The sequence below is a fragment of the Nothobranchius furzeri genome, chromosome 4 (assembly GCF_043380555.1).
Source record: "Nothobranchius furzeri strain GRZ-AD chromosome 4, NfurGRZ-RIMD1, whole genome shotgun sequence".
Classification (NCBI taxonomy): Eukaryota; Metazoa; Chordata; class Actinopteri; order Cyprinodontiformes; family Nothobranchiidae; genus Nothobranchius; species Nothobranchius furzeri.
The window spans coordinates 86,089,672-86,104,073 of record NC_091744.1 but is presented as its reverse complement, the minus strand read 5'-3'; the positions used below and the strand labels follow the sequence as shown (position 1 = coordinate 86,104,073).

The following is a 14,402-nucleotide window of genomic DNA, read 5'->3' as shown; positions in this document are numbered from 1 at the left end:
CATTCCTCTCCACCAGCTGTGCGTAAACATGCCTTTGCACAGGAATAAATGGTAAAAAATGGTAAATAGCCTGTATTTGATATAGCGCCTTCTAGAGTCCTAGAACCCCCCAAGGTGCTTTACAACGCAATCAGCCGACAGAGGTGGGGCTGCCGAGCACTGGCGCCACTGGTCCATCCGACCACCACCAGCAGGCAAGGGGGGTTAAGTTCCTTGCCCAAGGACACAACGACAGCGGCAGACTGAGCGAGGCTCAAACCTGCAACCTTCTGATCTAAACCATTTGAAAAACAAACAGCAACAATACCTGTTAATCCACTTCTGGAAAGGAATATTCCAGGTGTTCCAGAAGGAGATCAGAGTTTGAGCATTCCTGTGGAAGAATGAAAAACACTTTCATTTAGCCAGGAATTGAAAGCAACAAGCAGAAAAGTTGTTTTTTGTTTCTGTAACTGACCACCAGTCTCCGTAAAAATGTCGATCCCCAAAACAAAGGAGCTCTGCGCAGAAGTTCAGGTAGGAGTGAGTCAAGAAGAAGAAGAGGAGCCACAGGAAATGGGTTGGCGCCTGACGGGAAACGAGAAGCGATAGCATCATGTTTATCAGTAAATTTAAACATTTTACCATCTTCATCTTGCGCCGCCATCAGTGTCTCTTCATCCAGATTACATCTGAGAATATGTGACGTTTTCTTGTTTTGTTTACTAAATTCTTGGAAAGCTAAACGAATTCAGCCGACCAGCTCAAAAACTCACCACTAGGCCAACAAGGTGCTTCACCCTCAAAGTTATGTCCATACTCTGCGTAAGAACATGAGACGTACAGAAATCTGTTTTATTCAATCAATCAGGACACGAGAAATCTCATTTCACTCACGGTGAAGGGCTTCTCCGATTTCTGGAAGATCGGCTCGATCCACTAAGAGGAAAGAGAACGAGTCGTCAAATTAGAAGGTAAAATCCCGGATCTCAAACATGACTGAGAAATAAGTGGAACATTCAGAGACAACACAGCTCAAACAAGCTGCTGTACCTGCTGCACGATGGCGACCATGATCTGAATGACAACCACCTAAAGGGAGAAAACACAACTGGTTATTTCTCTGGGATTAAACAAAACAATATAAAATATACATATAAACACAGACTGTGGTTCTGGACTGGAAAAGGGTGGCTTGCCAACTCCGGGTCGGGAGAGAGGTCCTGCCCCAAGTGGAGGAGTTTAAGTATCTTGTTCATGAGGGAGGGAAGAAGGGAGCGGGAGATCGAGAGGCGGATTGGGGTAGCATCCGCAGCGATGCAGATGCTGAACCGGTCTGTTGTGGTGAAGGAGGAGCTGAGCCAGAAGGCAAGGCTCCTAATTTACTGGTCAATTTACGTCCCAACCCTCAACTATCGTCATGAGCTTTGGGTAGCGACCGAAAGAACAAGATCGCGGATACGAGCGGCCTCCTCCAGAGGGTGGCCGGGCTCAGCTGCTGTAGAGATAGGGTGAGGAGCTCGGACATTTGGGAAAGACTTGGAGTAGAGCAGCTGCTCCTCTGCACAAGAGGAGCCAGCTGAGGTGGTTCGGGTATCTGGTTAGGATTTGGCCTGGACCCCTTCCTGGGGTGGTGTTCCGGGTATGTCCTGCTGGCCCCTGGGTTGACCCTGGACATATTGGAGCAAGTACATCTCCAATCTGGCCCGGAGGAGCTGGTGGGGGTGGCCTTGGAGAGGGCTGTCTGAGATGCCCTACCTGAGATGCTACCCCCGTGACCCGGACCCAGATAAGCGAAGGAAAACGAATGAAGAATAAACACGTTCATACTTTAAATTTAACTCTGCACGATGTTTAATCGTGTGTAAAAAAATGTTTTGATACTTCCGTTGTTGCAGGTTTCTGATCAAACAAATCTCAATCGCAGATGAAGATAATCGGATTAAATACAAAAGACAATTTTTTTTATTGTTGAATCATGACCCCTGACCTTAACTTCTACGCAAGTGAAGCCTGCAGGGCTCTGGGTTATTTTGCTCCTGAATTCCTGTAAAACGAGGCGTGATAAGTTCCTTTTTCAGACTGATCGGCCTACTGATGTGGTTTCTTCAGGTCTGGTGTGGCTTGTGAAACTGAACTTCGTGGTTAATGAAACATCCAGACATGACGTCACCACTGCACTCACCATTTCCAGCAACCTGTGCAGCAGCTTATTGATGCGGACCTTTGGGGTGCGTGGGAAGTCTCTCTGGTAGCACAAAGTTGGAGCACAGAGGAAATAATACAGATCTGAGAAATCACAAAAAGAGTCATAATCATTCAAACATTGCATGAAAAGCAATACAATCAAGGATCGAGTCAAGAAGGGCAAACGGTTTCACCTTTCAGAGTCAAATTCTCATTATGGCCTGTTTGTGTGACAGATCCAACGCGGGCTGCTTCTAAAAACATAAAAATGAAAATGTACTGGTTGTGTTTTGTTTAGTTAGGTCAACAGAGATAGTGAAGCAGAAATACCTAAAAGAGCCTGGCGGTACCAGCAGTTTGTTTCCTGGTAGGAATAAAGCTTCAGACTAAGAATAATGTAGAACCAAAGAGAGAAGAATGCTCCACCTGGTGGTGAACGATGGAAAATCAGTCAGAGATGCTGAACTAGTATTTTAACATGAAAGGTGAGTCCCAGGTGGTGGAGAAGAACACGGTTATCACCTGTTGATATTCTGGGCTCATATCCGATGACCACAGCAGGAAGCAGTAGAAGAAGCCCCAGATTTATGAGATGTAAACGATGGCTGGTGGTGGAAGACAGCACCCCCTGGAAGAAACGACTATTTGTATTTGGAGCTGGGAAATCAGTTCCTCACTTTTAAAAAGTAGCACAATTTTTACACCTAAAAAAGAAGAAAGTCCAACCTTTTCTTGAGTCTTCTCCAAGTAGAGAGCTAACAAAGCAAACAGGTTGGCAGCTGGAAGAAACAAATAAGAACACCTAAATACCGTCTAAAACAATCCATCACCATTCCCAGATGTACAAACCCACTTTTGAGTGAAATTTAAATGTTTAAAATTTTAATGATCCTTTTTTATAATAACGGGTCACTGAGTGTTTCATGCAGGCTGAACATGAAGACAGTCTCCTACACCTATCTCCTGCAGTAGCTTCTCATAGAAAACAGACGGTGAAACTCCAGGATTAGAGAATTCTGACACATCTATCTCACACTGTCACTAGCATTCATGGACTCACCCATCTGGACTCACAACTAGGGTTGGGAACTGTTTCTCAAAAAGAACCAGTTCCCATTCTTTCAATTCCTAGGACTCGTTCGCACTATATAAGCACCCCCAGTTGGTGCGAATGACGTCACCACACACTTTGCACAGCTTACGGAAGCAGGAGACATGGCGTCAGCGGCACAAACGCTCAAATACTTTACAAGAAAGGATAACAACAGAGTAACTTGCAATAGAAGAAGAAGAAAATATCATTTCTATAGCGCCTCTCAAGATAAAAATCACGAGGCGCTTCACAAAAACAAAACAAAAAAATTGTAAAAATATAAATAAGCATTTAGAAAATGTTAAAAAATATATTTAAAATCAGCAAAAATAGGCAATTGGGATTTAAAAGAAAAAATGTTAAGAGAGAGAGAGAATGAACAGGAAAGAGGGAAACCAGTGGATCCTGAGGAAGGTGGAATAGGTGGGGAGAGCAGAATAAAGAGAGAGAGGTGAAGAAGGTCATACAAAAGCCAGCTTGAACAGGTGAGTCTTCAGCTGCTTTTTAAAGGAGACCACTGAGTCCACTGATCTCAGGCTCAGGGGGAGAGAGGTCCAGAGTCTGGGGGCCACAGCAGCAGATGATCTGTCACCTTTGACCTTTAGCCTGGTGCTGCACAACCAGTAGGCTTTGATCACTGGACCTCAGGGACCTGCTGGGGGTGTAGGGACTAAGAAGATCACCAATGTAAGATGGTGCTTGTCCATGTAAGGCCCTATAGACCAGAACCAGGATCTTGAAATGAACCCTGAAGTTGACTGGCAGCCAGTGAAGCTGGAGGAGAAGCGGGGTGATGTGGGGGTGTTTGGAGGACTTGGTCAGAAGCCGAGCACAGGCGTTCTGAACCACCTGTAGACGGTTCAGGGAGGTTCTGCTCAGACACGTGAAAAGAGAGTTACAGTAGTCTAAGCGTGAGGAGATGAAGGTGTGGAGAACTGTCTCAAGTTCAGAGCGAGACAGAATGGGACTCAGCTTAGCAACGTTCCTGAGATGGAAGAAGGAAGAGCCAACAAGAGAACTGACATGAGAATCCAGGGTGAGAGCTGGGTCAAAGGTCACACCAAGATTCCTGACAGAAGGTTTGGTGTGAGAAGCAAGCTGACCAAGAGAGTCTCTGACTTTGGGAACCAGCTTGTCTGGGGCACAGATGAGGATCTCAGTCTTATCTTCATTCAGCTGAAGAAAGCTCCCACCATCCAGGTTTTGATAGAGTCTAAGCAAGTGTGTAACAGCTGCAGCTTAGACATCTCATGGGGCTTAAAGGAGATGTACAGTTGGATGTCATCTGCATAAAGATGGTAGGAGATTCCTTTGAAGGAGCTCAGGATGTGCTGAAGAGGAAGCAGATAGAGGAGGAAGAGCAGAGGCACCAGCACAGAACCTTGTGGGACACCATGGGTAAGAGAGGTGGTGGAGGACCTAAACTTGGAGACGGCCACAGAAAATGAGCACTCAGAAAGATAAGAGGAGAACCACTCCAGAGCAGATCCTGATAGGCCTACCCAGTCTCTCAGCCTCTCCAGTAGCAGGTGATGGTCAACAGTGTCAAAGGCTGCAGTCAGGTCCAGCAGGAACAGAACAGAACAGTCCCCTGCATCACTGTGGGTCAGATGGTCATTAGAGACCCTAAGAAGAGCTGTTTCAGTAGAATGAGCTCTACAAAAACCTGACTGGAAGCTATCATAGATGTTATGTTCATCAAGAGCAGCTGTGAGTTGTTTAGCCACAACCTTTTCCAAGATCTTGGAGATGAACGGAAGTTTAGAGATGGGTCTGAAGCTGCTATGGAGAGAGGGGTCGAGACTCGTTTTTTTAAGAAGCGGGTGGATTACAGCATTCTTAAAGTAAGCAGGGACCTGACCAGAGACCAGAGAAGCATTAATTATAGCGAGCACGCTGGGACCGATGGACTGAAAAGCACTTTTAAACAAAGATGAGGGTAAGATGTGGAGGGGGCATGCAGAGGTCTTCATAGAGTTAACTAGTTTGGTTAATACCTGCATACAGTAGCGGTTTTAGGCACGGGCAGACAGGGCAGTTGCCCGGGGCGGCATTTTTTCATGACACAAAAGGGGCGCACAAGCGCGGAGTAAAAAAAAAGGGAAATCTGCGCCGCACCGAGGTTTTCTATTATCTGTCATATGACAGTGTCTGGATTGGAAACAGCAAGTTGGCGCCCCCTGCAGTTGCAGGCGCTCCTGCTGACTGAGAACGTTCACGTGCTCCGTGTGTCTATGAAGAACAGGAAGGGGAGGGGTGCGGCGGGGGAATTCACCTCTGCGTCTTTCCCAAATGAAATGAGCGTGCAGGGGCTGAATCAACTGTATTAACATGGCTAAAGTCAATCACATCTTAACGTTCTTCCATATTTCATTCATAATATCATAAACACAGGCCTATCATTCTTTCAGGTTTCTCTGAATTGTGTGAAATGGCCGAATAAAAAAAGGAAAAACAAAACGATTTTGTGGTCACCCCCCCCCCCCCCATCAAGGTCAAATTGTTTAGTCCTGACTAAAGGAAACTTACTGAGTCAGGAGCCAAACAGAAGAGATGAACATAAAAAGGCTAAAACCACCAGGTGCCCCCATTCAGGGGGAAAAAAAGAAAAAAGAGCAGAAAGATAAAGGTATGTAGCTCTCATGATGCATGTTTTCAATTTTTTGAACCAGTTAACTGGGATTTTAACGGTTAAATGCGGTCAACTAATTGCTAACAGAGCTAATAGGGCTGAAATATTTAAACGAATATTCAAATGGTTTGAAAAAAGTCCTTGAATCGGTTTTTACTGATTCAAACTAGGATTTGTTAAATGCTCGCTGCAGCCTGTGGCCTGCCTGAACAACAACAAACACATGTTGATCAAGTTCACATAATAATAAATAAAAACTGTACAAGCAGAAGAAAACACCCCAGTCACCACTAACTATCCTGTTTATTTATTGCAGATGGCTGCACTGATTATTTTTTACATGATTTGTTCTGTAAAAGTTGGCATTTTTGGTAGTCTACAGTTTTTTATGTCAGTTTAAATTACAATTTCAGAGGCAATTCTAAAATATTATGGATCATGAGATCTATTGGACATCTACCCCAACTTTTGGACTGCTCTGCCAGTCACTGTGGCTCAAGCTGAGAGGAGCTTTTCAAAACTTGATCAAGTCATACCTGAGGTCACCTATGTTTCAGGGGCGGCTCACTCACCTGGCTCTGATTAGTATCAATCACTCAGTAGGGGAGCAGATTTCATGTGATGACATTATTGATGATGTTGCATCAAGGTTAGGTTTTAATTTTAGTTCGTGTTTTCTATTCTAAGTGCAATGCTGTAGTGATTATCTTTAGTTTGTTACGTGTGAAATATTTTTGCTATTTAGAATATTTATTATAAATTATGTTCATATATTCTTAATATTTAGTTATTGTTTGTTTTTGTATATTTGATTCTATATATTTTGATACAGTATATAATGTATATTGCTTTACATTCTGACAACTTCATAGTAATTAATGTAAATATGTGCAACTTAGAAAATGAATGTTCAATAGTCCTTCTAATAAAACATGCCTGTTTGTAGAAAACATGCGTGTGTTCATGCAGGTGGTGTGGTGTGGTGGTGGTGGTGGTGGTGGGGGGGGGGGGCGGTTGGGGGGGCGCTCAAACGGGGCCTCGCCCGGGGAGTAATTCGATGTAGAACCGCCACTGCCTGCATAGAAGGAATTTCATCAAGGGAAGGAAAAAAACATTTGGGCACAAAATACGCAACAACGTCAAGTTAATGACGTGTTTTGTCCCACTCAGGACTAGTGAATTTCAACGCACCAGTAGCGGCGGTGGTGACGTTCGCACATCCTCTCCTGTTACTACTGTAGGTATCTAATCAGCTAACACTGCCTAGCATGTTAGCGTCATTTACCTTATATACACACCTCCACACTAGCAGACTCCAGCGACTAAAGTCCGATCTGTGGGGAGATTTTTCCCACTCTGCATTAACTACAGCAACACCGCAACAATCAAGAAGATGACTCTGCCTTCACAGGGAGCATGAAGGAGAACATCTGGAAAGGTCTTTCAAACCGATACAGGGACAACTGATTATTTATCACAAATAAACCAACAGTTGTATTGCTGGAGGCCGTGTGCTATTAGATTTTTGCCACCTATTGAACTACTCTGGAATTGAATCGATAGACAGAATCGACAATGCCAATGATGTTGATAAAAACTAGAGGCCAACTGATATGTTTTTTTTCTAAGGCTGATGCCGATACCAATTTTAAAGAAATTTTTTTGCTGAAGGCCGATATCTAAAGCCAATTAAGGCTGACATATTTATATATATATATATATATATATATATATATATATATCGGTTTTAGCAGCACATTGATTGTGAAAGATAACAATACTCACTGTGTGCAATATAAATTAAATAAGTCAATAAATCTCTTAATATTTAATGAACTCCGAATATAAAACAAACTCAAAACATTAAAAAAAACAGTGTGTTGGGGTCCTTCAGGTTCTTTTTCAGTCTGGAAGTGGCGGCAGTTGGCCACACAGGTGCCTGATTTTTAGTATTTTTTAAATCAGCTTTTAAAAATAATTTGGGCCGCTGGCCGATATAGAAAAAGTTTGATATATCACCAGACACCTTCTGGAGCGGCTTGTTAAAAAAGCTTACTGAGTGTGGCTTTGATCGCAATAAAAAGCAAGTTATGTCCAAGATAAACTGAAGTCCGTGGCAGCGCAGAGACCGCCCCCAAGCCCCCTTTTCACCGCCATCGCGTAATCTTTTGTAAAAGATCATGATTGCACCACATTATCCAGCAGGACGTCTGACCACTTATAAACGACCTAATGCTGTCCAATACTTCTGCTTATAATTGAGGATAACCTTTTCCCATTTTATCTTGGAGCTGATCCAACTGATGTGGAGTCATTTTCTTGCACAGAAAATTTGCATTGAGCTTTTTATATTTATCAGTAATAACTGGGTCAGTTATTCCAAGTACCAAAAATAAAGGATTATTGTTTAAATTGATAGAAGTTGTTAATTGTGACAAATCATTAGTGGCAAAATTGCTTCCCTTTAGTAAATGATTTTACGTTTCTCAAAGCATCTTTCCATTCATCATCAGTAATGTTGCAGTTAAGTTTCCTTTCCCACAATTCCTTCAAGGTTTCCCTAAATTGTGACATTTTGATGTATTGTAAAATTTGTGGGAAAAGTCCTTGTTTGAAGCACTGAATTTTGTAATTGGTTGATTAAGTAAGGTCAAGGTGAAGTTTTCCAAAGAGATTTTGTGTTTTGGATATTCCTTTGTTAGTCCAATTTTTCCTGCCGTTATTCTAGGTAAAAATAAAAAAATCACCATTATCTCAAAATTGTTAAATGATGTTGTTCTTCTGTACTAATGGCACATGTGTTTACTGAATTCTTCTGCTTCATGGTGATGTGATTTACTATAACATTAACATAATGGATTTAAATTGTATTGGTTTCTTTGTCTACATCTACCACAACTCATCTTTATAGTCCGATCTTTCAAGTCTTCAATTTCAAATAAATAAAAATGTGTTCTCATAGAAAACAAAGTTTTGGCTGGATTTAGCTGGAGTTTGACCTATATTTGGGTTTTAGCTGCAAACTGGGACAAGACTCTCTCCAATTCGGACAACCAGAGTGAAGTTAATGACTTAACCTTCCATCCTGCTGGGCCACCTGAGTCACCAATCACTGCTAATCCTGCAGGATCAAATGGTAAACATTGATCTTAGAAAGTAATAAATGCTTGTGTATGTATTCGGCTTATGTTAGGTAATTTTTCATTTGCTGTTTTCAGACATCTTCCAGTGTGATGCACAGAGTCCTGCGCAGACATCAGAACGGTGTTCTGTTCCAGTCGGACCTGGTGATATGCTTGTAAAGGCTCTTTAAATTTAATTGAATTTTGCAGTCAATCACTTGCAGATTCTGAATGCCATGAATGTTAAAGGTTGAGAGATATAAGCAATGACTCAGACTTATTTAATTTACTTCCCACCAGACATTTCCCAGTCAAGAGCAGAGGGTCCTGTGATATTCTTCTGGTGTTTTTTCCCACTCACAAACATATTTTAACCTGATATTTGTGGCTTTGCAAAATAAATTGAATGCTAAAATTTCTCAAATGCTGTGTGGTTGTATTTTGTCTATGTACAGTAAAAATTGATGTACAACTGCATTGATGTTTTTCAACATGGTTTGGGTGGTAAACTGTATCTACCATTCAACACTGGGAATAGTATGCAAGTATGTTGGACTGTACGTGGCCCCCTCTATAAATATTGTGGCCCCTTGATGGCCCCACCCTCAGAAAAATCCTAGATCCGCCACTGCAGCTGATAGATTGTTGGTAGGAGGTGGAGATGGAGGGGTGAGCAGAGTTTTGAATGTCAAAAATAGTTTCTGAGAGTCAGTAGAGCTGAGAATTTTGTCAGTGTAGAAAGCTTTCTTTGCATCAGTGATGCTGGCAGAGAATGAGGACAGTAATTCATGAGATTTCAGTTGATCCCCAGGATCTTTTGTTTCGCGCCATTTCCGTTCCGCAGCTCTAAGTTTGGTGCGTAGAGACCGGAGCTTATCATTTAGCGACTGTGAGGATCTAGCAGGTCTAGTGGCTAAAGGGCACAAGTTGTTAAGACAAGAGCAGAGTGTGGAGCAGAGTGACTCGGTGGCCTCATTCACTTCATAAGCAGAGAATGTGCTGGGAGATGGAAGAGTGGAGGCAACAAGAGAGGAGAAGTGGTTGGGTGCCAGATTGCGGAGGTTGCGGCGGAATGAGACCATTGGGGAGGAACTGTTAGCATTAGCATTTTGAGAGATGTTCAAAAATCAGGAAGAAAGACTCCAAACCCTGCTGTCTGAAACTCTCCTCTGATCTGGCAGTCTTCTAGATCCTGAAACAGCCGCATCAGGGCTTCTTGTACCCAGAGTAGGTAGCCATTCATTCCTTCTACTGCAAATGTATTGACCAAATGAGAGAACAACACCTTTCAATTTTTTTGCAAACACACGACCTTCCTAAAAATAGTGTTTGGAATTATTTTTCATTATAAGTTTGTTCAGATTTCCTGCAGGTTAGATGAGTTTCTTACCCAGAAGGAGGTTGACCGATGGCCAGTTGCAGCTGTCTTCAATCAGATGACCCAACACCTTTCTCACATCTATTAGGAAGCCATGTCTGTAATGGGGGTGGTGGTGGTGGTGGTGGGTGGGTGGGGGGGGGGGGTGTCGGGGGGGGGGTCATTTACACAGAAAAGCATTTAGGGTCAAAAGCAGGATAAAATAGTTTCAAATCATATGATGGAAAACAGGCATTTGGACCGTTTTAAAGCAAATGAGGAAAAATATTAGTGATGTGACGTTCACGAACGAATCGAATCTTTCGAACGGGTTTTCAAAGTGAACATTGAGAGCCGAGTCCCTGTAGAGAGCCGTTCATCTCGTCTCCCGGTAACAAACCTCCCCGGAAGTCGGACAAGCTCAACCACTCAAACCCCACCCACCGCTGTGACGGACGTAGGAGGAACCCTAACCAACCCCGTGTGCCCTCACGGACACCGCAGGAACTCGTTGCTCTAATGCCCCCCCCCCCCCCCCCAAACAAGGAGCCAGTCTTTGTTTGAGGTAAACGACCGACTAATGAACTTCTCTCACGAATGAGCCATAAATCCCATCACTAAAAAATATGTTCATGCAACTGGCTGCAATAACAACTTCCACCTCTAGATGTCACTACAGGCAGCAAAGTGGACATTTCCCTGCCTGTTGTGATTTATTGGGACGCCACAGCAGATCCTTGGTGTATATCGTTTTATCTAGTGGTACATCGTGATCCTAGCATTTTGCTTCTGTGAGGTTGTACTGTTACCGGAATAAACCAGAGTAAGCCACCTTATGCATGTAAATATATAGTCTAGCTACAGCCCATAGACAGCGCTTGGTCAAGGAGCAGAATGCCTGTGTGCTATTGGACCATGCTAGGACCAATCAGAGCAATGATCAACGTAGTTCTGAAATCACAATGAAAGAAGATATATGTCAATGTCAATATCTGTTTAGATCAAGGTCAGCCAACCCTGGTCCTCGAGTTCCGCTACCCAGAATGCTTTAGTCGTTTCCCTGCTCCAATACATTCTAATACAATGATTAAATCACCTGTCCACCAGACTTTCTACAGAATCCCGTAAATCACCTACTGATTAAAAACAGGTGTGTTGGAGCAGGAAAACAACTAGAATTTGCTGGATAGCAGCACCCGAGAACCAGGACTGCTTTCCCTTGATGTAGTCCAGCGGTAGCCAGTCCTGGTCCTCAAGAGAATCCCTGGTTGGTTTACACTCACTGTATGAAGTTCTCTAAGAACAGGTGGGCATGAGTCAGGACCTGGAAGACAAAAACAGCTGAGGGTTAAACAAAAGCACATTTTAATAAATTTTATTTAAGATAAACAGAAGAAAGTGATGAGAAACTGACGAGCAAAATGATAATCCAGTTGAGGATGCCTCTGTATCCTGTGAAGTTACTGTTGGAGCTCAGCAGCGAGTCCTGGATGTTGTGACAGCTGCACAGTAACATTTTCATGTGAACAAATGTCAAATGTGAATACAAAACTGATGTCCACCTGGGGAGACTCGAATCTGCCCGCAGGTTGCAGAGACAGCTTACCACAGCAGAGATGCATAAGGGTGTTCCTCACTGGGCTGGTCAGATTCAGAAGTATGAGGATTCTCCCAGAGGTTCGTATCCTCTTCCCCAGCTGAGGAGGAAACAAACCTCTTCCTCATCACAGCCATTTGCGTTTCTGACAGAGAAGGTACCAGACAGAGAGGTCTAAGTACAGAAATTAATAATCAATGTTTATATAAGCCAAAATACACTGAAGGCATGTGTCTTTTTCAGGCTTGTTTTATTGTATAATAATTATATATATATATATATATATATATATATATATATATATATATATATAAATTTTGAGGGTGCAGACCTTCATCTTGTCGTTTTGTTGAAGACACAACACTATTCATTAAGAATTTCAAAATAAAAGCCCTAAAAGGTCTGCCAATGCATAGAATTTATATATATATATATATATATATATATATATATATATATATATATATATATATATATATATGGGGTTAGAATTATTTTAAGTGAACTAAAATAATTAAAAATAAATTTAATAGATTGCAGGATGTGAAACTTAATTAATTAAAACAGCGTACGAATTCAACCGGATTTTAACTCGTGATCCTCTTAAAGAAAAAGATGTTCAGAGACTCATAATGACTGTGTTTGTATGTTAATGTCGAGGGTTGTAACGTGTAAAACAAAACGTCAGTTTTAGCGTGAATTTCCATCCGGATAAGTTTAACGTTCACAATATGCTTAAGAGAGATATTAAATTTCGTTTCGGTAGTGGTCATTTGGGCTTGTAAAATATGTCTAAATATTATAGTTTCTTTCACAGAAGTTAATCCGAATTGAACAATTCCTCCAGATATTTCAGTTCTCATGCTGTAACGTTTGTTTGTAAAAAGTAACACGTGCTGCGAGGACGGAAAACTTTAAATGTCGAGAAATGTGAACGAGGTTCGGCTTGACCTTCTCTAGCATTTACCTCCTGCAGCAGCCGCAGCTTCTTTAGCTGGTCGACATCACTGTAGTTCACAGCACAGTTGCTGGTAAATAAACGATCAGCTGATCCGACATCCGAGAATGAGCGTGCAGATTTTCATCTTGACGTTTTTGTTGAAGACGCAACACCATTCATTAAGAATTTCAAAATAAAAGTCCTAAAAGGTCTGCCAATGCATAGAATTAATTGTATAAGAGAGAAATAGAGTGATATTAAGGTAAATACAAATGTAAAATTTCAGAGGCAAAATTAATACTGTAAGTATTTTTGCTATAAAAAAGCACAGTGTTCATTAATTTTGAATAAAATGTACGACAAGAAATTGAGAAAAATCAAACATTTGAAAAGGGTAGTTGCAGGATTTTTCCACCGGAGGGCGCTAATTTCTCTCCTCGTTAATAATAATGTGTGTGAGTGAGGAGCAATTTGATTGTATACTTTCACCTTGTCAATAAAGTTTTGAAAAAAAGTGTGTGAGTGAGTAGCGTTGAAGCTAGCTGGCTAACGTTGTGTTTAGTATTTAAGAAATAAAGTTTTAATTATGTTTTAAGGGTGTACCCGTACCCTAACCTTAAAGCTAACATGGCGTTTTATTTATAAATAATTTACAAAAAGTGTAACTTTCTAATTGTTTAATTTTGAATGAATAACTGGAAATTGTTGTATCTTGTAATCTTTTTCAAGGCTGACAATTACATAATAAATAAAATGTATTGAGAATTAGGAGTAAAGTAGTTTGCATACGTGAAGACGTTCTGACTTTTCTGTTAACTGGTTTTTAAAAAGCCGCAGAAAGCTTTAAGTCCCATGTTTTATTTAGAAGGAAACTACAGGAAGTGCTGGTCCATATATCTTATTTAGCTTGACAAAAGCAGTAACGGTTTAAATGCACTAGAGGGTGCAAAAAACCCTTGTTCTAGCAAAACAGACCTAAATGACAAATATAAATCCCAGACAGAGGCGGCCATCAATCAATTCAAATAACCGATTACAAGTAAATAAATTAAGTTTACTTAGGCAAAAACAAGCAGTAAAAAGAACTTTTTTGTTTTTATTGTGTACGAGTAGTCGATAAAATTATTGTAAAATCCAAAGATATTTGATCCTGTTTTTAAAATGTGTAGCTTTAAAAAGAATGTGTAAGTGCTTGTTAGATGTAGTTGAGTATTTGTTAGTCTCGAACTAATAACTAACAGTTTTATATCTTACATGTTTGATTAGAATTTACAAAAATTATGCTGGTTAAAATTTGTAATAAAATGTTTTTATTTCAAATTACCTTTTAAAATACCCTACAGTATATGTAGTTCTGATTTGTGGCCATCAGAGGGCGCAAGATTTCTAGCACTGTAGCTAGCTGCTGATAGCTCCTGCTTTAGCTAGATGGTTCATTCAATATTTCTTAACTTTAATTAGAATAGATTTGAGTTTTAGGAGCTGATAGTTCGTA

The 14,402-nt window shown here is 41.2% G+C and overlaps 1 protein-coding gene across 3 annotated transcripts in view; it reads right to left on the bottom strand.

Moving 5' to 3' along the window:
• The window catches only part of LOC107389273 (diacylglycerol O-acyltransferase 1), a 16,953-nt gene extending 3,881 nt beyond the window's left edge, over positions 1 to 13,072 (bottom strand). Inside the window, exons 1-16 of one of the 3 annotated variants that reach the window (XM_015965332.3) lie at positions 12,935 to 13,072; positions 11,977 to 12,112; positions 11,785 to 11,872; positions 11,654 to 11,694; positions 10,404 to 10,489; positions 2,893 to 2,945; positions 2,689 to 2,794; positions 2,497 to 2,592; positions 2,361 to 2,420; positions 2,165 to 2,268; positions 1,033 to 1,071; positions 877 to 918; positions 756 to 800; positions 458 to 567; positions 308 to 373; positions 1 to 32 (exon numbers count right to left, since the gene is read on the bottom strand). The exon at positions 1 to 32 is cut by the window's left edge and continues 56 nt beyond it. In XM_015965332.3, coding sequence (XP_015820818.3) covers positions 1 to 32; positions 308 to 373; positions 458 to 567; positions 756 to 800; positions 877 to 918; positions 1,033 to 1,071; positions 2,165 to 2,268; positions 2,361 to 2,420; positions 2,497 to 2,592; positions 2,689 to 2,794; positions 2,893 to 2,945; positions 10,404 to 10,489; positions 11,654 to 11,694; positions 11,785 to 11,872; positions 11,977 to 12,104 — 1,096 coding nt within the window. In that variant the 5' untranslated portion in view covers positions 12,105 to 12,112; positions 12,935 to 13,072. Of the gene's footprint in view, positions 33 to 307; positions 374 to 457; positions 568 to 755; positions 801 to 876; positions 919 to 1,032; positions 1,072 to 2,164; positions 2,269 to 2,360; positions 2,421 to 2,496; positions 2,593 to 2,688; positions 2,795 to 2,892; positions 2,946 to 10,403; positions 10,490 to 11,653; positions 11,695 to 11,784; positions 11,873 to 11,976; positions 12,142 to 12,934 lie in introns of all 3 variants that reach the window. The other 2 variants (XM_054733456.2, XM_015965333.3) reach the window with 2 other exon arrangements.
• Positions 13,073 to 14,402: the final 1,330 nt, after the last annotated feature.